At 40.0% G+C, this 26,714-nt stretch overlaps 1 protein-coding gene across 2 annotated transcripts; it reads left to right on the top strand.

Moving 5' to 3' along the window:
- Window positions 1–957: 957 nt before the first annotated feature.
- tmx3b (thioredoxin related transmembrane protein 3b) lies at window positions 958–24,824 on the top strand. Of its 2 annotated transcripts, none has more exons than XM_079409815.1 (16): window positions 958–1,043; window positions 1,136–1,193; window positions 2,236–2,275; window positions 2,745–2,868; window positions 3,310–3,355; window positions 5,506–5,586; window positions 6,733–6,832; window positions 12,455–12,532; window positions 12,641–12,707; window positions 12,821–12,919; window positions 16,573–16,630; window positions 16,709–16,762; window positions 21,194–21,250; window positions 22,047–22,176; window positions 22,416–22,484; window positions 23,088–24,824. In XM_079409815.1, the coding sequence occupies exons 1-16, from the start codon at window positions 1,025–1,027 to the stop codon at window positions 23,337–23,339; spliced, it is 1,332 nt and encodes a 443-aa protein (XP_079265941.1). In that variant the 5' UTR covers window positions 958–1,024; the 3' UTR covers window positions 23,340–24,824. The 2 variants fall into 2 exon arrangements, with proteins under 2 accessions (XP_079265941.1, XP_079265942.1); XM_079409816.1 differs by having other exon boundaries at window positions 1,022–1,043; window positions 1,136–1,212.
- The last annotated feature ends 1,890 nt before the right edge of the window (window positions 24,825–26,714 follow it).

Consider the following 26,714-nt stretch of genomic DNA (forward strand, 5'->3'; position numbering starts at 1 on the left):
GAAAGTTCTTGGTCTCAGAAGAATAATACGAAGTTTAAATATAACAGTATATTAGCTTTCTCAGGCCAACATAACTTGCTAATAAGTTCAGTAACATTAGTGTGGTGGATCAGTGAATGAGAGAGAAGGGGAGAGATAACACAGATGATGATGTGTGTGTGTGTGTGTGTGTGTGTACAGCAGTAAGCCGGATACAATGTTTATATCTCCTTGATTCAGATGATGAGAGAGATGGGAGCTCCTGGCCAGTCTTGTGGACTGAAGGTCGGGCTAGGGAATTTAAAAACAGGCTCTCTTAAATGTGCATTGAAAATAGCCAGCTGATAAAACCTGTGCTCCAGGGACCATAGTCTTAAGAATGAATGTAACTGATTAACACTAAATCAGCCCAGTGTCCCCAGCTGTAAAAGTCTTCTGTTGCTTGTAATAAACTGACATGATGATATCCCATAAGCGGTCCTTCAGAATGCTCTCATATTGTAAGAATAGAGTGTTATGGGGTGTCTCTTTGGACCGGTGAGTCTGGAGAGAACTAGACTGCCCTAAAAGTTTGTTATTTTGTGAAGAAAAATATAACTTTTGAGCAGTGGTGTAGAGTAGAAGTTTTTTTTGTTTGTTTGTTACACTGAGACATGTTAACCTCTTCAAAAGAAAACAATATAAGTTACAGAATACAATGCAATGGGTTCCAATTTATGCAACAAGATTATGTGTGCTTACAATGTTGTGACCTTTTACCTTTACACTTGTTTAAAACATTACTTTTTACGTGAGATAAGTGAGAAAGTTGTTGTTTTGGAGTCAGACCATTGCATTCTATTAATATGAAGCTTTCGCGAATAACTTATTTAAGTCAGTGTCGAATGCTCCTTCTCTATGTAGTGTGCTGCGTGTCATGCACTATTTAGGGAACGAGAGCGAATCGGACGCAGCTTCAGCTCTTGACCGGAAGCGCATGTCGTCACTGCGCATGCGCCGCTGCTGCTGTTCGCATTTCCTGTTGATGCTCTTCTGACTCGGAGCCATGGCGCTGCTCAGAGCGGGTGCACACTCTTTATATCTCTCATATCTCTTTATATCAGTCATCATCATCAGTCAGATCGGCGTCTGACGCTGTTAATGTGTGTGTTTGCAGTTTTCTCTTCTCTTCTCTTCAGTTCCGCGTTTGCTTTGGTGCAGGACCTCGATGACACGTGAGATATTCCTTCTCCTGTAATATATTCTTTCGGAGTTATTATCATAATGTGTGCAATATTTCGAGAAGTGTCGACAGAGTTGGGCTCAGTGTGAACAGTCCTGAGTTTATCGCAGTGTGCATGAGTGAAGATCCGATGCTTTGACTCGGTTCATATTCATATTCATATTCATACAGTATCTGACAGCTGCAGGTGTGAATATGAAGCACTGGCCTGTGTGTGTTCATCATTTACTGAGGCTCTCTTGCAAACCTGACTGTTCTTCATTGCTTAATTCAGTCATGAAGCATTGACTGAGGAAACCTCGTTAGTTTTCTTTGGTATGAGTTTAAAAGATCAAAAAGCTGTTCTGTTTGAGAGAAAGTTGAAGGATGAGATGATTCAGTGCTCTGAATATGATGATCATCTTTATTTGATGATAAATAGATGTAATAAAATAAATAGATGAGTTTAATGTAAATAGATGCAAATGTTTAACGCGTTTGCATGATAAATGAATGTTATAGTGAGCTCAGTATGCTCTCATGAGAGAAAACCTCTGCTGTATGTTGTGCTGCTTTATCGCTCCACTGCACATTTATTTCAGTATTTTTGCTCAATTATCATGAATATCGTGTGCAAGATTAATGGCGTAGCTGCGAGCAGCCAGAAGAACACAAAGAAGAGCAAAGCCAGTGTTCATGAGTTACAGATACAAAAGAAGAATGAAGGCATTGATCTGCAGGACGGGAGTCTGAAGAATAGAGCAGCGCTTCGCTGAAGAACTGAACTGATGCTCCACAGGTTCTGTTATAATAATGAACCTCCCGGGCCGGGGCTCGTCAGAATACTAATCAGGACCGTCCCAATAAGCGTGCCAGATTTCAGCATCTATCCAAACATTGCACGACAGATATCTAGATATAAACACTGAGCCGGTTTATCAGCAGTTCTTGAGTCCTGAGCGCTGTAGTCCACTGTTCAGTGCACTTGATAACTCTGCTGTTCTTGTGCTGTTGTTTCCTCCAGTAAATCCTGTTTGTTTGTCTTCCTTGTTCAGGTTTAAAGACAGCAGGATGGAGGACGTCTGGCTGGTGGATGTGAGTCAAACACACATGATCTAATGTGTGTGTGTGTGTGTGTGTGTGTGTGTGAGTGAGTGAGTGTGTGTGTGTGTGTGTGTGTGTGTGTGTGTGTGTGTGCATGTGTGTGTGGTTTATGAGGACACAAATTTGTATAATGACATGGGTATGACAGAGGTATTACAATATGAAGGTGGTTTATGAGGACACTGCCTATGTCCCCGTAATTCAAAAGGCTTAAAAAACATACTAAATGGTGTTTTTTTGAAAATCTAAAAATGCACAAAGTCTCCTGTGAGGGCTAAGTTTAGGTGTAGGGTTGGTGTAGGGCAATAGCACACACAGCTTGTTCAGTATAAAAACCATTACGCCTATGGAGAGTCCCCATAAAACACAAAAACCAACGTGTGTGAGTGAGTGTGAGTGAGTGTGAGTGAGTGTGTGTGAGTGTGTGTGAGTGTTTGATCGTTTGTGTGTTGTGCTGTAGTTTTATGCGCCGTGGTGTGGGTACTGTAAGAAGCTGGAGCCGATCTGGCTGGAGGTGGGAGCAGAGCTGACCCGCTCGGGGTCGCCGGTCCGAGTCGGAAAAATGGACGCCACCGCATATTCAGGTGAGAACCAGCCATGAATGCTTGACTCTATCATGATATACTCTGTGCAGTCACGCGTGTGGATGAAGCAATCTAACACACTGTGTTTGAAATAACTATATTAAAGCTTAAATAATTGCTGTAATTAATCACTGGAGTCAGTTATAATGTTCTTTGCTTGTTTTCGCTATATCATTTACTCACTCTTTGAATAACTGTGGAAAAGGAAGTGTTTTAATTAGTAACTTTCAATGTTTTTTATTAAATTGTGATGATATTAAATGCATGATAATATGGTGCATCTGTGATCTGGTATAACACTAGACTGGGCTTTCATCAGTTACAGTAACACAAATGATTCAGATCTCTCTGCTGCTGATATGAACATGTTCCTGAAGGGTGTGTGTGTGTGTGTGTGTGTGTGTGTGTGTGTGTGTGTGTGTGTGTGTGTGTGAGATGCAGGTATGGCGTCAGAGTTCGGCGTGCGAGGATATCCCACCATTAAACTGTGAGTCTTTCTCCAGCGTTCCTCTCACGCTGGTACACATGTGCAGATGTGTGCTTTCTCTGAAATCAGCTAGTCGTGGGCTGACCAAACAATCTGGTGACTAACTGATCTTAAGAAAGCGTGTAGAATAATGGTTAGTCCTGATTGGACATGTTTCTACACCAGATGTCAAATCCCTGACAGGGCACTGATGTTATATTTCACTACTTCTGACACAAAGCACAAATGGATTTGCACCATTCATCTGTTTTAAATCCTTACTATAGACAACCAAGAAACTGCAAAGAAACATCATTTCACTGAAAATTCATTATTTCCAAAAATCATTAACCAAATTATTATTGATAACAACTTTTAACCAGTTAAATAATCAATGGCCAACTTTTTTTATAAGCATTGATCTGCAGGACGGGAGTCTGAAGAATAGAGCAGCGCTTCGCTGAAGAACTGAACTGATGCTCCACAGGTTCTGTTATAATAATGAACCTCCCGGGCCGGGGCTCGTCAGAATACTAATCAGGACCGTCCCAATAAGCGTGCCAGATTTCAGAATCTATCCAAACATTGCACGAGTAAATGTTACGTACAGACAACTTTTTTTATAAAAAAATCTGTCGCCTATCCAAAAAGTAAAAAGGATGCAATCCAGTCATTAGACAACACTATTTACACAAAGAATCAAAAAGCGTGTGTCATAAGTAAATGAACTGTAGTGTTTGGGATCTCGGGGCTGTTCGCTCTGGAAACACAGTCATGATGAAGCAGAAAACACAAGCAGATCTGAGCGGTGTATTAGTGCTGACTCAGACACTCTCGCTGACTGACTTCGGCTTGTTTCTCACCAAACCCTGCTGTTTGCCTCCAGAACTGATGTGGGATCACTCTGTGATTCGCTGTCATTGTATGGACGAGTGTGAGCAGGCGTTTCTCCTTTTGTGGTCTGAAAATGAAAGAGGCTCACAAGAAGGTAGATTACGATAACTTATAAAAGGCCATTGTCCGTCACGGCCACTGATAATTTGAGTGCTATGAGTGAGTATAATGTGCAGCGGGTCTCTGCCCCGAGTGTGTGTTTCAGCTGAGCGTCTGATTCAGACTCACTGAGGATCAGACTGCTGTCAGTGTTTCTGTCAGTACTGAAGAGAATGTGTGTGTGTGTCTGTGAATCCCGTCAGACCCGGGCCTGGTGTCTGGGGACCGAGGTGCTGATGAAATTCCTCTTGAGGCTAACAATTATCCTAATGAGAGTCCCAGAGTCCCTCTCACAAGAAAATGTGCAAATGTGAAAAGTGCATTTATATAATTGTATATATTTATTTGATGATCTATATGATTGGTTTGATGGTCCGGCTGGGGTTGATATCTGTCAGTCATAACCTCGTCCAGCCTCTGAAGGCGAAGCAGAGCTCAGATCTGTGTGTTGCTGGATCAGTCCGTGACTCTCGCTCTCTGGAGGAGACTGGAATAGTCTTGTGTACATCTGTTACCAGAGGAAATGCTCTTGTTTGGCTGCTGCACCACACCAGTTGCTGGGTGATCACTTATTGCATCATTAACATGACAGCAGAGGGTTAATCATCTATAGTATTTATAGATTACAGTTACATATACTGTCAAAATAATGTGAACACACAGCAAACGGATATTTCTTTATTAAGGAGTTTTACAACCGCTTGCCTGTCAACCCCAGCGTGCCATTTAAAGCAATAATATAAGAAATTAAATAAATTAAAAAGTGTGCGCAAATGCACTTTCACTACTTTTGAATAGACTCAGTTGAAGGTTGTCTGCCAAAACATCTGCCAATTATTAAAGTGAATCACTGATTAATTAAATAATAATAATAAAATAAAAATGAGTTAAATGATGACTGGTAAGAGTTTGAATGTGATTGGTTAATTCCACACAGAGTCCTGCTGTAACAGCATGTGCACCTTCAGGATTAGGGTTCAGTGTTTCAGTATTATGTTAGCGGTGTATGCACCTGAAAACTGCAGGTTTGTAGACCTTTATACCCACTGTAGGTGTGAATTACGTGTTTTAGATGCGTGTCGTGGAGTCATGCGTTCATATGGTGTATGATGAGTCACTGATTCAGTGGATTGTTCTGTATTTTTATCGTTGATTAAATGAGTGTTTCTCTCTCTCAGGCTGAAGGGGGAGCTGGCATATAACTACAAGGGACCACGAACCAAAGATGACATTATCGAGTTTGCCAACAGAGTGGCTGGGTGAGAATCTAAATAAGATACTGTCTAAACTATAGCTATATTTCTGAATTTGAAACCTTTAAAGGTTTTTTTTTTCTCTCCAAGCATTGTTAATGCTTTAAAAGCTATTGCATGTTATTTTAACTACGGTTATAAACCACCTGTGCATTGTTTCCTATGATGTGTTTTTGCAGCAGAGTCTCACCTCTATTACTGGTCTTGAGTAATAGAGATAAAAATCAATAAATAAACAATAAAAGAATTGGCCCCCGACTGAGTCTGGTTTCTCCCAAGGTTTTTTCTCCATTCTGTCACAGAGGGTGTTTTGGTTCCTTGCCGCTGTCGCCTCTGGCTTGCTCAGTTGGGGACACTTCATTTCTAGCGATTATCGTAAATTTGATTGCACAGATACTATTTAAACTAAACTGAGCTAGACAATGACATCTCTGAATTCAATAATGAAATGCCTTTAACTGAAAATTGAGTGTTTAATGTTATTATTATACGTTACTGACACTCTATCCTCTAATCTGATACTGTTAAGTGCTTTGACACAATCTGTATTGTTAAAAGCGCTACATAAATAAAGCTGACTTGACTTGAGCTCACATTAAACAAAATTATTGTATTAAACACTCCTACCTTTTTAAAGTTAACATTTTATTATGTGGAACTCTTGTGAATATGGCCTTAGTAAAGTGAAAGTGTGTAGAGAGTAGTATTGATTAACAGTGCAGTAAACACTACATATATATCAGTTTCTCAGTATATTGTCATCAGATTGAGCTGCGATCTTAAATATCAGGGATGGACGGTCCTGCTTCTATGTGCAGATCCCTAAATAAACAGCTGATCAAGAGCATCAGGATTACTAGAAAAGTCCCTGCATCCCAATTCACATGCTCTCCACCCTAGGTAGTGTCTGAGAGAGGAATGAGAGGGTTGAGACCCACAGATTCCTGCAGCGTTTCACGACACGCTTATGATGTGATAGTTTGCGCCAAAACCTCCCTGCTCTTCTGCTGCACATGCTTTATCTGCAAAAACAGTGCATGCTTTAGTAGTGTACGGAGGTGAATTGGGACGCAGCGAGTGTGTTGAAGCAAGCTGGGTTAGGTTAGGAAAGTCATTTTCTGATGATCGTGTGTGTGTGTGTGTGTGTTTCAGGCCTGCCGTGCGCTCGCTGCCCAGCAGACAGATGTTTGAGCACGTCTTGAAGAGGCACAGTGTGCTGTTTGTGTATGTCGGAGGCGAATCTCCTCTGAAAGTGAGCTGCTCAATCCGTCTTCATATCTACACTTAACTAAAGTTAACATGTGAAAGTGTGCTGAAATATCAGCTGTGTGTGTGTCTCCTTTAATAACTAAATTAATATTATTTGATGTTCCTTCACACTGTATTCATTTTGGAGCAAACCGAATAGATTAGATATGGATAGATAATCCTCAGTTAGAGATTCATCAATTCTAGAGATGCACTGATTGCAACTTTCTTGGTCGATTCAGTTTTGTGTGTGACCTGCCAATACCGATTTTTGCAGATTCTGATTTTCTTTTAAGAATTATAATTGACAGCATATACAAACAGAAATCTACTTTTGTCAATGCAAAATTTTATTTTCATAATAAAATAAATGATTAAACATTACAATTAGAGATACAGATCCGGTATCGGCCGATAAAATCTATTTATTTCACTATTGGCCTTCGGCCGATTGTTCAAAATCAGCCGATGATCAGGGCCAATTATATCCTGTCAGTCAAAAGGTCATACTGTGAGTGAGGAAAATCTCTGTTGAAGTTAGGGCTGTCAAAATTAACGTGACAATAAGGCATTAACAGTTAAAAAAGCGACATTATAGCAGGCTCTATTTGGCCAGATGAATCACCCGTAGTTCAAGCCAGCATTGCCAGATCCGCAGTTTTTCTCTACACCAAACACTTATAGCATGCCTCGCATCCAATAATTACAATGAGCTCTGTGCTTTCTTTCTTCTGATAAGAAACAAACTCTCAGCTTTCAAATCCTGTACATTCTATCACGAAATACAAACAATGAATGCCGTTTTGACGCTTTTAAATGTGACGTGACAGATCGCTATTGCAGCCCAGTTCAAGTCTCTTCCAGTTTAATAAGTTATAGCGCAAAATACACATGAAAGTACTTCATAAGATGTTGAAACATACAGTGCGGCTTACAGTATGTGGGGGGGTTGTTTGAGTTTTCCCTCTTTTCCTCGCTTTCCTTCGGTTTTAAATAGCCTGCAAGCGCCATGCGCATTTTACGTTCACTTTTAAATTAGCAGCAATTCGGCATCAATTGCTTGAATTTAATTCAAGCAACAACAAAATACAACATAGAACATAGAACTTTTAACAACAAAATTAATAAAAATACACCATGCTATGCCTAATATAAAATAACAAATAGCTTACACAAGTTTAAATAGGTATACAAAACTAAAAATCAGTAAAGAATGAGGAACAAATAATTTTGAAACGTAGATCGTTTATTAGCGAAACGATTAAGAAAGTTGCATGCACCTTGATGCAAAATAATGAAAAAAAAAAATACACAGTTTAAATAAAATAAAAATCAGCAAATATTGTGGAACCAAATAAATGAGAAATAAACGTTTAAAAAAACTTCCATTATCATGTCGATTAATGGCAGAAGTCAACAGGCTTTTCAAAATCCAAACTATTTTTAAAACGGGTGCTTTTACATTTTGTTTTGAAACTCTCTTCCGCCATTGTCTTGTCTTTTTCACCTCACTCTTCTTGTCAGTCAGCTCAACTCACTCTCCTCAGGTGATAAATGAAATCTGATCTGTGATGGGCGACTGTTGTTCATTCGGTGCACGTTCAGTTTTTATTGTAGTGTCCTCTAACTGAACTAAATTATTACTATAAAAAATCAAAATGACAGTGAGGCGGTGCCGCGGTGGGCAAGTGATGTAACCGGTCTTGCAGCTTAACACCGCTGCCAGCACCGTCTATCACAGCAAGCCTAAAATGTACAAAAATAATAAAACGGTACGCTACAAACTAACTTATATAATGTAACTAACATAAAGGAATAAGACGAGGCATGGCATAGGCTACACCAGAACGTTTAGTAAACACTGAGGAATCAAATAAATAAAGAACATTTAAAGAAAGCCTCCATAGCGTAACATGAGATAAACAGCAAAGACAAAACCAACATGTTCACCTTCTCTGGTTTAAGAAGCAGTCTTTTATTTTACTTTCACTTGAAAACCAAATACTGCCCTGTCCGCCATCCTTTCCTCAGTATTCACATAATTTTTGCCGCTGGTGCTGACGCGGCGAGTATAAACCAGACTCTGCTCCCAAAGAGCACTCATTCAAAGCGCCCCTCTCATTCTCTTCACATGATCAGAAATCTTACTCCTGCTGCACTGTGCGCCAGCTCTGCAGCGCACGCTTTATGCATGGAGCGGAGCAGACGTTTTGGAGCAGCGCAGACCACGCACTGGCACAAATGCGACCACATCAAATTTTTAACTCGCACATAACTATCGGTATCGGCCGATATCATTCTGAATAATCGGCTATCGGTATCGGCAGAGAAATTCAGTATTGGTGCATCTCTAATTACAGCTTCCCCCAAACTGCACTAAGTTACAGATGTTCTCTCACTTAAACAAAATAAAGTGCTCTGTGACTGGAAAGAGGTTGAAATTAGTTGCTGTATATAAAAAAAAGTAAAGTAAAGTAAAGTCGTGACGTATTGTCAAGTATGGTGACCCATACTCGAAATTGGTACACACACACACACCGTGAACACACACCCGGAGCAGTGGGCAGCATTTATGCTGCGGCGCCCGGGGAGCAGTTGGGGGTTCGGTGTCTTGCTCAAGGGCACCTCAGTCGTGGTATTGAGGGTGGAGAGAGCGCTGGACATTCACTACCCCCACCTACAATCCCTGCCGGCCCGAGACTCGAACCCACAACCTTTCGATTACGAGTCTGACTCTCTAACCATTAGGCCACGACTTCCCCACGACAAAACAGATGTCATTTCCCAATATGTTTATAAATAAGCAATTTTAACTTTATTAAATGTCATCTTTCAAATCAAATTCATACATTGTATCAATTAATTCTGTTAGAATAATAAAAAACTGTAGAGTTCTTACCATTCAAATGAAATCTGTATCAAACTCTATCTTTCCACTGCAGCAAACACAGAAGCTGCATCTGGAGTGACATTAGATGTATTTACAGACTGTTTGATGAAGCTGAGGTGCCATAAATGCATTTACACTGCAAAATTTCAAATGCATAAGTAAATGTAATAAGAATAATATTTTAAATAATTTGTTTGAACATACAATTAAGAAATGTTTGGAAAATGCAATGATACTTTTATATGTAAAACAAACCACCAGTAGATGGCAGCAAATGAGTGAGTCATTTAGTCATTCATTCAAGCGATTCATTTAAACAGCTGATTCATTCAGAAACAAAGTGACTGTTTATGAATGTGTTACAGCAGGGGTTCCCAAACGCGTTCCTGGAGCCTCCCCGGCACTGCACATTTTGCATGTCTCCTGTATCAATCACACCTGATTCAACTCAGCAGTAACGACCGCGGGGAAATAATCTTTGTCTGTCCATCCAACGAATCCATGAATATGTAACGATATCCACGGTATAATACAGATATAGCGCCCACCCCAACCGGCCGGTCACAGGTGTGGGCCGAGCATGCGGAGAATCCCTGTCCGGTCGATCGGTGCATCTCTAATCAATACTGATTGTTTTGTTTTCTTGTCTTGTAACTGGACAAGTAAGCACTGCAGTTACACACCCAGCAGATAGCGCCATTTATCAGTGTGTCTGACATTACAAAAAACATATCTGATTAAGAAAAGTGCTTAATATCAGAAAAATAACTAGTGTTAGTATTTTTATAGAAAATGAATTCTTTCATTGACAACCATTATACAGGTAATTCAGTGTCCAGAGCCCTTCATTTATCTCACGTTTTATCTTGCCGCCTTATGCTAATTTGTTTCAATTTTACCTCATAATGACAAAGCAGATGTGATTTGTGCTAACTTCACAGATTTATTAACACAAGTACACACAGTATTGTCCTGAATGGCCGTTAAGAGCGAGTCGAGCTCTTGTATGTGGATGTTGATGTGGAGCAGCATGTAAATGAACACAGTGACACTTCACTCTCAAACACAGGTCATCAGACTCCTGACTGGACAATCACACCAACCCATATCACACTATCATTATTAGCTTTCCATCAACTCACAAACCCTGCAGTTCCTCATGAACCCGGATGGAAACACGGCCCTATACACACAACACACTGCTGATGCAGCAGAAACTCTAACCAGCCTCACATCATCTGCACAAGTGCGGCTAAATGCTGTGTATTACAGAGAGCCAAACGAGTATTAATACTCGTTTGCCTCTCAGCGAAGGCGGATGCTTTTTCTCTCCTCCCCTTACCCCTTATCTTCCCTGCTTGCTCTCTCGTCTTGTCTATTGTCTAACACTTGAGAGACTCTTTCTGCACTGCTCTCCAAACCGAAAAATCATGGATTTGATCAACTGGTCTCTCAATGCAATTGACACCATATTCTCTACAAGAGCCCTGGGTTCGGGGGAGCCCAATTGTCCGGACGGGACGTTCGCAGCTGGCTACACGATGGACGCATGGGAGAGATGGCGGGTCGTGTGTCTGGCGGCTCTTTCCGTGGAGGACATTGAAGACATCTACCTATTCGGAACCATGATAACGGGTTTTCTGCTGATTGGATTAGGCTTTGCCCTGGGTTATCAGAGAATTCAGTAGACGAGAACAGCTGTCCAAAGCCTCACAAGGCTGCCCGTCATGATTGAAGCACTGGGCAGAGCGGTCAGCACTGAGACTGAAACTATCAACCGCAATATGGATTTTATCACGGAGAAGCTCACGGCTGTGCTGAGAAAAATTTATTGTTTTGGAGACCAGAATGGACAAAGAGAGTAGCTGTGAAATTGGTATGCAGCTGCTCGCACCAAGACCAAACAATTGCAATCTTATCTTCTTCCGGCTTCTCGGACAAGGTCGTGCTGGAAACAACCCCCGGAAGAGCACTGCAGTGAAGACGCTCTTGCTTCCTGACCCCTCCCACAGACACCTGGTTGTCGACTCCATCTGGGTCCCGATCAAGGCCGTTTCCATGGCAGTTGCTGTGTCGCTATCACAATCTGTGGACTGAGACAACTTGTTTTGAATACCAGCGTGGCGGATCTCTAGGCCTACAAATACACGAACTCACATACACACACATATTCGCACATATATACAGATATGCATTCACCTCCCAAACCCCCATCCAACGCCTTTGCCGCTTTGTACCGCCACTCTGACAAGCGGGTCTGTGATTAGCGCTGAGAGGCTGCAGGTCCGGATGGCTGCTTGTCTGAGCTGGATTACCCCCCCCCCCCCCCCCCCCCCCCTGCAAGTCCTGTGTCTCTGTATTGATTGTGCTTTTGTTGCTGAGGTGTTTTTCCTGTTCTCACACTACTCCCGAAGGAGCATAGTATGGGGATTTTTTTTTTCTCCTCTCCTTCCTCATGTTATGCTGTATTCTTCTTCTCTATTGTATTGCGTTGCCTTGTACCCACATGTGCAATGACAATAAAGTTGAATCTAATCTAATCTAATCTAAGCAGTCAGATCTTCTGATGAGACGACAATCTGCAATCACTGTTATCTCTAAGCTTTACATTTTTTGTCCATAAACCTTAGTGAGTGTTTTTGCTGTTGCACTCATTTTCATCAACCTTTTCATCTCTACAAACACACACCTCTTTAACTCATCATTGGAGCTCATTTTGCTGTTGTGTGATTTCAGGAGAAGTACATAGAGGTGGCGTCTGAGCTCATTGTGTACACCCATTTCTTCTCTGCGTCTGAAGACGTCTTACCAGAGGTGAGATGAGTCCTTTTCAGATTCTTCTGCTTGCGGTTTGATTTATCCAGTCTGCTGTGTTTGAAACAATCACATGAAATCTCACTGAAATGCGTTGTTCTGCTGCAGTCTGTGGCTTTGCATGAATTGCCTTCAGTGGTCGTCTTCAAAGATGGAAGCTATTTCACATATGATGGTACGTGAAGAAAGCATCTAATGAATGTTTGTGCAGTGCTTGACCAGTGAATTGGTCACAGATGTATATGGCTTGTCTTCTGTCTCTGTAGTAAGATGGTTGTTGTGTTTCAGAGTATGAAGACGGCAGCTTGTCATCCTGGGTGAACCGAGAGCGATTCCAGAGTTACCTGCCGATCGATGGATTCACGCTCTATGAGCTGGGAGAGACCGGTAATACAGCTCTGCCGTATTCAATTAAACACTGAGCAGCTTAACCCTAGAGCAACCACATTTGTGAACATACTTTGGAAATGATTGTTATTTCTCCACTGTGTTGGTTAAGCGGAGAACACACTACAGGACCGTCAGGCGATTATGAATGGAGTTTGGTCTTGAGGACGGCTCAGTCGCTGTTCGCAGTCAGCAGAAAAAGTCCCATAGTGTGTGGTGTCTAAAGATTATAATCTTAGAATTCAAGAACCAGTTGTTGCCAGTCATTTTCACAAAGATTTTTTTAAACATGTTTAATATTTGCGACTGATACCAGAGATTGTATAATGTGTTTATATTGTAAATATTGTTTCCTTGATTACAAGAAACATCTTGATTATTCTTATCATGATTTAGTTCTTGACTTTCTTTTAATCCATAAGTTAACACTGCAAATTAAATGGTTTCGTTTTTTTCTGCTGTCGAAGAAAGTATAACCTAAATTATGTCAGTGATTTCTCCCATTTTAAAGATTATCAAGAATTATTTTATTTCGATCTGCAGTCTAATAAAAGTTAAGAAAAAATATAATTATTCTATAGGCCTGTCTGTAGACTACAGGCTAAGTCCATTTTTCTTCAATTTTAACTTCAATTTGTTATAAAGATTTTTAAATTAACTTAATAAAAAATAGACTAGGCTAACGATTTAGCCTATTCGTTATTTGTTATTTATACTTGTTCGTTATTTTCTTCATAACGAATATACGAACATAATGAATAGCCCATTCATCTATATGTGTCCCTGCAGCACAAAAGCAGTCATGAGTAACACAGGTATATCTGCAGCAATAGACAACAATACATTGTATGGATCAAAATTATACATTTCTCTTTTATGACAAAAATCATTAGGATATTAAGATCATGTTCCATGAAGATATTTAGTAAATTTCCTACCGTAAATATATCAAAACTTAATTTTTGATTAGTAATATGCATTGCTAAGAACTTCATTTGAACAACTTTAAAGGAGATTTTCTCAATATTTAGATTTTTTTGCTCCCTCAGATTCCAGATTTTCTAATAGTTGTATCTCAGACAAATATTGTCCTATCATAACAAACCATACATCAATGGAAAGATTATTTATTCAGCTTTCAGATGATGTATACATTTAAAAGAATTAAGACATATTTAAAAACAAAGTTTTCATTAAAAACAAAGTCATGAATATGACCAAATAAAAGTATTGGACCAGTAAAGACAGTAAAGACTGTTGGCTGTGGAGTCAAGACATTTACAAATATGATTAAAAGATGAATATGAGACAAAACTACAGAATGTCACATTTTATTATTAGCCGTTTCAACATATACATGTTTTACCAAATAAAAACAACAGCACTTTTAGAGTTCATCCCTCTATCTGATGTGAGCATAAGTATTGGGACAGTTGAACATAAGGCAGATATAAAAGATTAAAAGCTATTATTTAGTTGCAGATCCCTTGCACACAATCACAGCAGTGAGTCTGTGACCCATAGACATCACCAGACTCTTGGTCTCATCCTTTGAAATACTTTCCCAGCCTTTAATGCAGCCAATCCCAATTGTTGCTTGTTTTGGGGAGTTTCTGCCTTTACTCTCCTCTTCAGCTGCTGAAATTCATGTTCAATCAGATTTAAATCTGGAGATTGACTTGGGCAATCTAACACTTTCCATTTCTTTGCTCTTATAAATTCCTTGACTGAACTGGCCGGGTGTTTTGGGTCATTATCCTGATGCAATATGAAGCACTTCCCAATGAATCTGGTGGCATTTTCTTGAATATTGGTAGGCAAGATGGTTTTGTCCCCTTCCAAATTCATTCTGCTACTGTCATCATACATTAAGTCATCAGTAAAGTTGAGAGGGCCTGTTCCAGAGACAGCCATGCATGCCCATGCCATGACACCACCTCCACCATGCTTTACAGATGAGGCTGTATGCTTGGGATCATTGCAGTTCCCTGTTTTTTTTGCTTTCCCATCACTTAGATAAAGGTTCATCTTTGTCTCATCGGTCCATAAACACAGTTCCAAAACTCTTCTGGCTCACCTTTGTGCTTTTTTGCAAACTCTAATCTTGTCTTTCTATGTTTGGTGCTGGTCAGAGGTTTGCATCTTGCTGTGTAGCATCTGTAATTCTGTGTCAAAGTCTCCTGAGGACAGTAGATTGTCAGAGCATCACCCCAGCTTTCTGGAAGTTGTTGGTGATTTTACAGACACGTCTTTTAGTATTCATTTTCACAGCTTTTATGATTTGTCTGTCATCAACTACTGTTGTTTTCTCAGCCGATCAGGTCGTTGTTGGTTGCTGGTGTCGCTGGTGGTTTCCAAACTCTTGATTTCTCCATGTCCTTTGTTTTTTCTGGAGCTCTAACTGACTTCCTCTTTTCTTTTAGCATCCAAATTGCTTTCTTTTCTCTCAAAGTCAGCTCCCTCGTCTTCATCCTGGTTTGTGTGTCATCATCGAATGCAAGATTCAGAATACAGAAGTAATGGATATAACTGATACGACACATTCCCTGCTTTTAATATCTGAAGAATTAATGCAACAGGACACAGCTGATCACTTAGAAAGACCTGTGAGGCAACTGCTCCAATACTTATGCTCTCATCAGATAGAGGGATGAACTCTAAAAGTGCTGCTCTTTTTATTTAGTAAAACATGTATGTGTTGAAACGGCTAATAATAAAATGTGACAATCTGTAGTTTTGTCTCATATTCATCTTTTAATCATATTTAGAAATGTCTTGACTCCACAGCCAACAGAGCAATTTTGTCATATATATATATATATATATATATATGGAAAGTTGACAAATAAAAATTAGAATTAAATAAAAAATTAGTGTCCTGTGGTGTGACAGCAAAAATGTAGGGAAAAAAAACCTTAACATACAAATAACATGAGAAAAATGTATCTTCATTCTTAGTTACAAATAGCATGAGCGAGGTTTATCTTCTTTTTAAACATTTTTCCGTAACACCATAGGACACACGTATACCCATATATATAGTTTTGTGTTGAATGGATGAGGAAATCACATTATCTTGCATTTATTAAGTAATGTTTTATTTCATTCTAACCTCAGGAAAATGTAACAATTCATTTTTAATCCCTGATTTTAGACCTACATGAGATTATTAATATATTGTTGCTTGACTAAACATTTAAAATAGCGCTAGTAATTAAGCGAACGGAAAAGACATAGGCCTAGCTAATGAAATGTGTCTACTCAAGCATTCATTACAAAAAGAACGAAGTATCAGACTTAATGCAAATCATATTCAAGACACATTGCTGAGACATTTATTAGGAACAGCACCAGCATAGCAGAAAAAAACGGTAACACTTTGACTGTCAAAGACTAGAATCTGCTCCAGTCGATGGAAACAGTCTTTAAGTGTGTTGAGTTCAGTCTTTTCCGCTAGTCGTGGAGTGTGAGCTTTATATGAAATGATCATACATTGACTTATGATCATATATGAAACATACATTACACCGTTACACAAACTCATAGCCTAGACTGGATTTCTGATGAATGAGAATTATTGAAAGCCTTTTTTCTGTCTCTGCAAAAGGTGTCTGTCTTGATCAGGAGACTGTTCTGGTTTCTTCATCTCTCAGGTAAACTGGTGGCGATCGCCATTACTGATGAGAAAGATGTGACGGAGCGCAGCAGCAGGTACAGAGACGGTTTGTGTGTCATGTGACGCTGTGAGGTCAGTGTTTGCCTGTGCTTAACCGATCCGTGATTGTTCAGGTTGAAAGGTCTGATCCAGAGAGCTGCTACTGAACACAGGGATCAGTTCAACAGGTGAGAGCATCAGCTGCTGTTCTCCACTCTAGATCAAGATAACATAGCTGCTGTTCTCCACTCTAGATCAAGATAACATAGCTTCTGTTCTCCACTCTAGATCAAGATAACATAGCTTCTGTTCTCCACTCTAGGTCAAGATAACATAGCTTCTGTTCTCCACTCTAGTCAAGATAACATAGCTTCTGTTCTCCACTCTAGATCAGGATAACATAGCTTCTGTTCTCCACTCTAGATCAGGATAACATAACTGCTGTTCTCCACTGTAGACAAGATAACATAGCTTCTGTTCTCCGCTCTAGATCAAGATAACATAGCTGCTGTTCTCCACTCTAGATCAGGATAACATAGCTTCTGTTCTCCACTCTAGTCAAGATAACATAGCTGCTGTTCTCCACTCTAGATCAGGATAACATAACTGCTGTTCTCCACTCTAGATCAAGATAACATAGCTTCTGTTCCCCACTCTAGATCAAGATAACATAGCTTCTGTTCTCCGCTCTAGATCAGGATAACATAGCTTCTGTTCCCCACTCTAGATCAGGATAACATAGCTGCTGTTCTCCGCTCTAGATCAGGATAACATAGCTTCTGTTCTCCGCTCTAGATCAGGATAACATAGCTTCTGTTCCCCACTCTAGATCAGGATAACATAGCTTCTGTTCTCCGCTCTAGATCAGGATAACATAGCTTCTGTTCTCCGCTCTAGATCAAGATAACATAGCTCCTGTTCTCCGCTCTAGATCAGGATAACATAGCTTCTGTTCTCCGCTCTAGATCAGGATAACATAGTGCTGTTCTCCACTCTAGATCAGGATAACATAGCTTCTGTTCTCCACTCTAGATCAACATAACATAGCTTCTGTTCTCCGCTCTAGATCAAGATAACATAGCTGCTGTTCTCCGCTCTAGAACAAGATAACATAGCTTCTGTTCTCCGCTCTAGAACAAGATAACATAGCTTCTGTTCTCCACTCTAGACAAGATAACATAGCTGCTGTTCTCCGCTCTAGATCAGGATAACATAGCTGCTGTTCTCCACTCTAGATCAGGATAACATAGCTGCTGTTCTCCACTCTAGATCAGGATAACATAGCTGCTGTTCTCCACTCTAGATCAAGATAACATAGCTTCTGTTCTCCACTCTAGATCAAGATAACATAGCTGCTGTTCTCCACTCTAGATCAAGATAACATAGCTGCTGTTCTCCACTCTAGATCAAGATAACATAGCTTCTGTTCTCCACTCTAGATCAGGATAACATAGCTGCTGTTCTCCACTCTAGATCAAGATAACTTAGCTGCTGTTCTCCACTCTAGATCAAGATTACATAGCTGCTGTTCTCCACTCTAGATCAGGATAACATAGCTCCGATTCTCCACTCTAGATCAGGATAACATAGCTGCTGTTCTCCACTCTAGATCAAGATAACATAGCTTCTGTTCTTCAGCTTAGTAATCTTTATTCAGAGCTTCTACTGTAAACATACAGTTTCCTGAGATTACGTATCATTGTTTTTACCCTCAAAGAAAAACCACATGAATTACCCCTTGAGTTTTCCATGTGTGGTCACATGATCATATTACTACATGCTGCAGCGCATTACAAATACTGTACAAACTTGTGTTGTAATTAGGGCCGGGACTTTAACGCGTTAATTTAGATTAATTAATTACACAAAAATAACGCGTTAATTTTTTTTAACGCATTTTAATCGCACTTATTTTTGCACCGCGGAACGTTTCTCACTGGATGCGTTTCGGCGGACCGATTATACTGGAGCACCAACTAGCGTTCTGTTTCTCAATTCCAAGAACGCACTTGCGTTCTCGTGGAGACCGGTCTTGCCAAGCTTCCTTGGAAGAACGAACTCGGAAGGACGCGAGAACACAGAACGCACACTTATGAGAATTGAGATGTACTGCATTCCTGCTTAACTGACCGCAAAGTGACGGGGGTCTGGCGATCAGTGCGCTGGATCTGATGCTAGCCGACAGCTCGCCGCTCCCGTGTGTTGTGACAGCTGTGCCTGAACCACCAAAGAGGTTCACCAACAGACTCGTGGGCTGCGTCCGAAATCGCATACTACTTGTGTAGGTACTACATTTGAATTCAAACGTACTTCTCGACCGTTAAAACAGTACGTTCTATATAGTATGAATGAGGGTAGTATGAATGGAATTCGGACGTACTACATCCGCCATGTTCATGTTGTCACGTGTCATGCGTCGTCACAACAGCGCGAAAATTTAAAGAGCCCACTCTTCAGCAATGTTGCTCATAATTCTTACCGTTTTCATCGCCGTTTTAACGTTGATTGGATCGACAGCTCAGAGGAGGCATAGGTCAGCTTCTCGCAGATCATGCCTTCTTCCACAGCTTATAAAATATTTATCAAATAATGCAAGTATAATCACCAATTTAGCTTGCAAGTTTTACCTCAGAATAAAAAGACACGTCTATGAACACAGTGACAAAGGCTGATTTGGAGCAACGAAATAAAGTAATTTATTGTTATGAATTAATACATATAAAAATACACAGGACAAACAAAAGACACATGAATCAATGAATAAACTTGAATGAATGCATACGCATACATACATATAGATAGAGAGAGAGAGAGAGAGAATGAATAGAAACAAAAACCTTTTACAGCCGATTCACGAAGTAATCTCATCGATTTATAACGTTTAAACTTGAATAAATCAGCAGTTTACTTTGATTATTTTAAACAAGTGCAGTTTAACCACAATAAACAACGTTTGTCCCTGAGGTACTTGCACTTGAAAACAGCCGCGTCGCCACCTTCCACCATTTTTCGAATATGACGCCTCTTCTCGCGTGGCATCATGGGATAGTAAAGTGTTCATTGTATGCCTACTACAGAATTCGGGCGGAAGTAGTAGGTCATCCGGGTAATTCTCGCCTACTGTTTTTCGAATACTATGAATTCGGACATACTACTCGCCTCGCATACTGTTTTTCGCATACTATATAGTAGGGAAGTATGCGATTTCGGACGCAGCCATGCTTATTCTGATTGACAGGAAGATGTTGAGGATGTCCATCATCTTTATTTAATCTGTTCTTCTATTTAAATCAGCGGTTAACTCATAGTGGGTACATTGACTATTATGCTTCTCAGCATAAGAAACGGCCAATGAACAATAAATATTACAAAATGTCATAACTTATTAAAACATTTCATACTATTATAGATATTACTTTCATATAATTGTATTGTTTTATGTTACAGCGTTATATGTTTTACTGTTAAGATTAATTTTAATATGCCAATAAAAATGCAGACTTTCTCCGGGTCTTATAACTTTATTAAAATTAACCAAAACAAAACGATAAATGTTTACTTTCAACTTGAAGAGCCGTTAAGTATTTGTGAGAGCGACTTTAAAGCTTACAGGCTTCCGTACACCGGCCACCCACAGCGTCTTCTGGGATTTCTAACGGCTCGATTCTCTCAAGTCTGCACTCGATGCATCCTCAGTTTCAAGAACATATCCGGGCACTTTCATGCATCCTCTGTACTTGCGTTCTTGAGAATTGGAACTGAACTTCGACGGTTAATGATGACATAGAACGAGAACACAAGGACGCAAGATCGCTGAAGAACGCATATTGAGAAACAGACAAAAACAAACCACAGTGAACATGGACAAAGAAGCTGATGAGACCGCTTTGGTTGGCCCTGTGGATGGGAAATGTAAAAATCCATATAAAAAAAACTTACTTCTCACTGTTCTCAGGTCAAATATTTATATGCGATTAAAATGCGATTAATTTCGATTAATTAATTACAAAGCCTCTAATTAATTAGATTAATTTTTTTAATCGAGTCCCGGCCCTAGTTGTAATATGAACTGTAAGTATATATGTATACAGACAGCTTCATACTTGAAATTTTCCTATGACATGATTCATCTACTCTGAAATCTATATATATATATATATATATATATATACACCACATCATATTATCACGTATTATGACAGTAAACATTTTATAGAAGGCTTTTGAACTTCTCTTTCAGTTTCAAGATGGAGTTTGTTTACAGTAAAAAAGCACATTATATTAGCCAAGATATATTTCAGTTGTGTCCAGTAATCGTCCATATGAGTCGTTAGCGCTCGACCCCTCAGATATATTGTGTTCTTGTCTTGTTTTTTCAATCTGGACGGACAAATATCCAAAAGCTTGTCATGTTTGTCCTGGTCCAACTAGACAATCGCTAGTTAACCGTCTAGTTAAAGCTGCTCTGTTTTTGCTTTATTTCTAGAATAGCATAGAGTAGACATTAGAGCTGAGAGATGAACACGCTCCGGACAATCAGCAGCTGTTTCTGTCTGTACTCTGTGTTTCTGCAATGATCAGAAGAGTTTTACAGATGTGTCTCTCATGCTGTCCTCCAGGGATTTCCAGTTCGGACACATGGACGGGAACGACTATATCAACAGCCTGATAATGGGGTGAGTTTCACTGAAGACTGCACAGAGGTTAGGGGAAGAGGGTGATGATATACAACATTACTGTGACATACAGCGCTGGCCAAAATGATAAAAACACTAGTATTATCAGCAGCTAAAAACGGTGTCAAGTCAGTTATTTCTATCTTCTGCTGGAGTGTGTCAGTAGAAAAGATCAGTTTACATTTCCAAACATTCATTTAGCCATTAATTGTAATAATCCAGTGAGATGTTTGAGATCTGATCTGATCATCATCAGTCTGTCTGGAATGACATGAAGAAACAGAACAAACTGAGACTAAATCCAGAAGAACTGTGTCTCCAAGACGCTTCAAGAAACCTCCTGCAAAGCTACAGTGCTGTTAATAGTTTTAGGCACTTGTGTAAAAATGCTGTAAAATGAGGAAGCTGACAAAAATAATGTCATAAATAGATTTTCTTTATCAATTAACTTCTATTAACTAAATTAACTCAACATGTGTTGTGAGCATGCTTTGTTTAAAGCAGCTTTCGTCCTCGGTGCACTTGAGCAGAGTTTCTCAGGAGCTTTGCAGGAGGTTAGTTTCTTCATGTCATTCCAGACAGACTGATGATGATCAGATCAGATCTCAAACATCTCACTGGATTATTACAATTAATGGCTAATGAATGTTTGGAAATATAAACCGATCTTTTCTACTGACACACTACAGCAGAAGATACAAATAACTGACTTAACACCATTTTTAGCTGCTGAATATACTAGTGTTTTTATCATTTTGTCGTCCGCTGTGAATGATTGAGTGCTCTTCCTCCGCAGCGAGGTGTCTGTGCCCAGCATCATCATCCTCAACACCTCAAACGAGCAGTACTTCGTGCCGCCGGAGCCTGTGGAGGATCTGGAGCAGCTGCTGCGCTTCTTCAGCAGCGTCCTGGACGGCAGCGCTCCGGTGCGTCAGTCACATACACTAAAACACTGACGGATCACGTCTCTTTAGATACGAAATACACACATGGTCTGGTTTTCACAGCTGTACGAGATGAAGCCGCTTCTGTAAATGTGTCTGTCTGGACGGTAAGTGCCACACACAGGAGCTTTAATGTTTTAGAGCGAGAGCAGAATCCCTCTCTGAAAGCAGACGCTGCTGGACTTCTCTTGATCCGGCTCTGTCCCTGTGTTTCCCGACAGGCGTTCGGAGGAGACGGGTTCTTCCAGAGGATCAAGCGCGTGGCGTACGATGCCAGATCCACCATAATGGTGAGCCCAGTTCAGAAAACAAACCTAAATCAGTCATTATTGAATATGTAATGTTTAGTAAATAGATGTTCATGTACTGACTGAAATCATGTTCCTCCCTTTAATTAAATCATTGTTTTTTTCTTCTAGCAGAAATGTAAACAGCAACAAAGTTCAGACTAATGCTGACTGGAGTCTGAGTTTATTTACTACAGTAGCTAATGTGATTCAAGAGGAGACTCTAGATTCAGTGTAGTTTTGTCTTTTCCCACAATAGCACTTCATAGACGTGAAGAATATGAGCTGCTTAAGTGTTTATTTAGAGATAAACAGCCATAGCAAATACATTATACTGCTATTCCTCAAGCTGTTCATTGTCAACAATATGACAAGAAAATTACAAAATTGAAAAAAAAAAATCTGTTTATAAATAATGGTGGGTCTGATCGTGAAAATATTGATTGTTGAAGATGATGAAAACAAATGTTTTGAGATTAACATCGAAAGGTGTGCGTGTGTGAATCAGGTCAGCGAGGTGCTTCAGTGTGTGAATGGTGTGTATGAGTGTGGTTGCTGAAGCTCGTTAGTGTCTCGTTAGTCTGATGGTCTGTGTCTGGTCTGCAGTCGGTGTTCCGCAGCTCTCCGCTGCTCGGCTGCTTTCTCTTCGGTCTGCCGCTAGGCGTCATCAGTCTCATGTGCTACGGCATCTGCACGGCCGAGTCCGACGACGACACGGAGCTGATGAAGAGAGACGGCTTCACAGACGAGGAAGAGGAGGGTGAGGAGGAAGAGCAGCAACAGCTGACGGCCGGAGACGAGGATGAAGACGGAGAGAAGATCGAACAAAAGAGTCAGAGTGAAAAAAAGGTGGATTAACGAGAAATGAAGGCCTCAGAAGAGGAAACCACGGCCTAGAATCTCCTCACTGGGTTTCATTGGATTGTTTGTTTGTTTTCTAATTGTTTATTTTCAGAATTTCCCTAAATTTCCACCAAATTCAAAGTTTTGTTTCTGAAATCTTCAGGATCAGTCATGGAGCCGCACGTGTGACTACTGAGTTACAAAAGCACACAGACGCAAACACGGACTGTTTTAAAGTGGCAGGTGTCTGTGCTTATTAATAATCATTACTGTAATAATGTGCCCTTATGAGCCGTTCTCTATCGTCACTTTAATCATGTGTGGACTGCAGCTGAGACGTGCTAAACCATCCATCTCTCAGTGGACTCGCTTCCCTTTTTATTATGTTTTAGATGAGAAAGTGCAGTTATTGTTGCATCAGAGACTTGATCTCCGGAGGATTGTCTTACATGAGATTTGCTACATTATCAAAGCATAATGACCGCACATCAGTGCTTTTCTCCTGCTCGTGATCTGACCGAATGTAGAAGTCTAGTGAAGCTATTCTAGCAGCGAGTGTTTATTTCTGTGTGAAATGATGAAGGAAGGCTTGGGTTTTATCATATGCACTGAACACATTCACACACAGCAGCTTCAGGTTCAGTTGATGTTGAGTTTTTTTTATAGTCTCAATCCTGGAGAAAACCATCATGAGCGTTCCTTCTGTAGGTGCTACATTTAACATTAAACAGCAGGTAGTGTCTGTGCATGTGTTTTATAGATATAAGGCTTATATGTCAGCTGTTCTCAGCATCGATTACCAACATTTACTCAAACTCTTAAGTTCATAAAAATGAAAGATGCAGAACTTTTACTTAGCTTCTCAAAACTCCAGCAAATCACTGTAAAGGTATAGAAGTATGTGAGGAGACGTGATGAACGGAGCAGATCTTTAGATGACGTGGCATTGAAGAGCTTCGTCTGATCTCAGACACAGCTTCTAGACGGCATCGAGCCAAAGCTGTCCTGACACGAGAGCACTGACGAGTGTTTGAAGCGGTTTATGGTCACTCTGGATGGTGATGGAGTAACGTTGCCTTCACATTCCCTTCATGATGCCGGTTGTTGTTATAGGATTCTCATATTTGAACACAAACTTGTCTTAATGTTTCTGCTGTTCATTAAACGTTTCTTTGTCTCTCGTTCTCATCAATATCAGGGAAGAGTAGACCGATTAGATTATGTCCAGGTTTTGTTTGTGATTATATTCGTCTGAAAGGTAATTGTTGGGATTTATAACAGACTGCTGCTTTTGATGAAAGATTCAGTCTTTTTTAATTTTTCCATCCCAGATGTTTGGTATTGATAGATATTGATTAGGTATTAGTGATGTAAGATGTGTCCGTTTCTTTAGCCAAACATGTTTGTCTGCTGTACACATATTTATAAAGGGCCTATCATGAACAGTAAAGTTCTGCCAAAAAACAATTACAATCAATAAAGAAGTCCATGTTGAACATGTTTGTGGAGCTGTAATTCATCAAAAGCCTCGACTCACTTCAGAGTCTTCATGCCGTCCATCGCTGAAGTAACTGTAAATGACTTGAGCGTGCTCTGTCAGTGTGAGGTCACGGGGTCACCTGAGGTCACGGGGTCAGAGGTCGTCTCTGCTGTCTGCTCTCATCATGTTGATGCTCATTTTCTGGAATCACCGCTGCTGGAAATGAACTCTTATTATAAGTTAATAATATCAGATAATTTGTCATTTCAGTTTGGTGTGAATGTACTTCTGTTTATTTAAAGTGTTCCTACTGTACATGCAGAAGCGTTTCATAAAGGAACCTCTGCATTAGGGAAGCTTCTCATATGAACTCTTTACTAGAAGAAAGCTTCCGAAGAACCTCCAGTTTGCCGAGGGATCATTACAGAACCTGGAAGTCTAACTTTTCTGGATATATTTACATTTTATTTATTTATTTATTTTTGTGGTCTCCAGTGGATCAATCTTTTGTCCAATACATATTCCTGGCTCATGCTGTTTTCAAATGATCAGATATTGTCTTCACTGAATGAATCTGATTCATAAGCAGCGGTCAGTCTTATATTAAGAGAGGGCTGGGTTATTTTAGCATGCTTGTAGAGTCCTGAGACTTGTTCCATGTAATGTTTGTGGTTTCTGGAACCTTTCCATCAAGACAGCAAGAGCATGAAGCAGGTTTGTTTTAAGCGCAGCTGGTTTTAGTCTGGTCTAAACCACAGGAGAGAAACACACTCGGTCCTGGCAGAGACGGCATGTGTGCTTGCTTTTGCTGGACTGATTTACTCTGATTTCACCGAAGCTGTGTTTCATTTGACATCAGAAAAATTATTCTTTCCTTTTTTGGAACGGTTTCTTTTAGACGACATTATATTAACATGGTATGCATAGATTAAAGTGTTTGCTTATAGCCACTGAAACAGAGCTGCGGTAGAGTTTCAGGAGAGATCTGAACGTGTCGATCTGAGCTTAGATTGCAGACGGCTCTTTATTCTGAACGCTGTTTATCATGTGCTGCTATACTTTTACTGAACATCACCAGCTCACATTTGTGTCTGTTTTTATGTATTAATTAGCTGAAACGTCTAAAACAAAGTTGACTATCAAAACACAATTAACACACTATTAAAGGGACAGTTCACCCAGAAAACAAAGTATGTTTTATAGAGGATGCACAGTCATGCATATTAGAAACAATGAGGGCAAGTAAATGCTGATAATGTTCAGTTTTGAGTGAGCTAAGAGCTATGAAAGCTAAATCTGACTGTGTTTGCTCTTGAAGTCCCTTTAAAAGAATATCAGGCTCTGGATATTTGATTAATACATGAAACTCATAGACCAGCATGATAACTGCGCAGAAATCAGCAACAGCTTTTCAGTCTCAGCAGAACAGGACTGATCAGAAATAATAATAATAATAAAGTGCAAAGAGGAGCTGTGATCTCCAGCTCTTGATCATATTTTAATAAGCATATGCAGTCTGTTCTGTAGATGTTCAGTATGCTGATATTCTCTTCCAGCACACAAACACATGATGCCAGAGGCTTTCAGGTTACACAAATGATGATCAGAGCAAAGCAGCAAGTTTCCTGTACCAGCCTTTATTTGAGGAGGAGAGATCATTTATGCTTTTATTTACTCTCCTTCACAATCTGTCTTGACCGTCCTTCAGTTTCACTGGAAAGAGATTCAGTGGAGGACAGTTATTCACAAACAAACTCCTTCCAGAAGACTTTACTACAGTATGAGCTTCAGTCAACAGTCAATCATTTGAGCAAATATTCTATAGACAGTCATTTTAAACATTTATTAATCTGTATAATGCTGGAAAGTGATGTCACATCTCCCTGACCTCCTGCTTCCTCACAGATTTA

This window comes from Barbus barbus (assembly GCF_936440315.1).
Source record: "Barbus barbus genome assembly, chromosome: 46".
In the NCBI taxonomy this organism is placed as follows: Eukaryota; Metazoa; Chordata; class Actinopteri; order Cypriniformes; family Cyprinidae; genus Barbus; species Barbus barbus.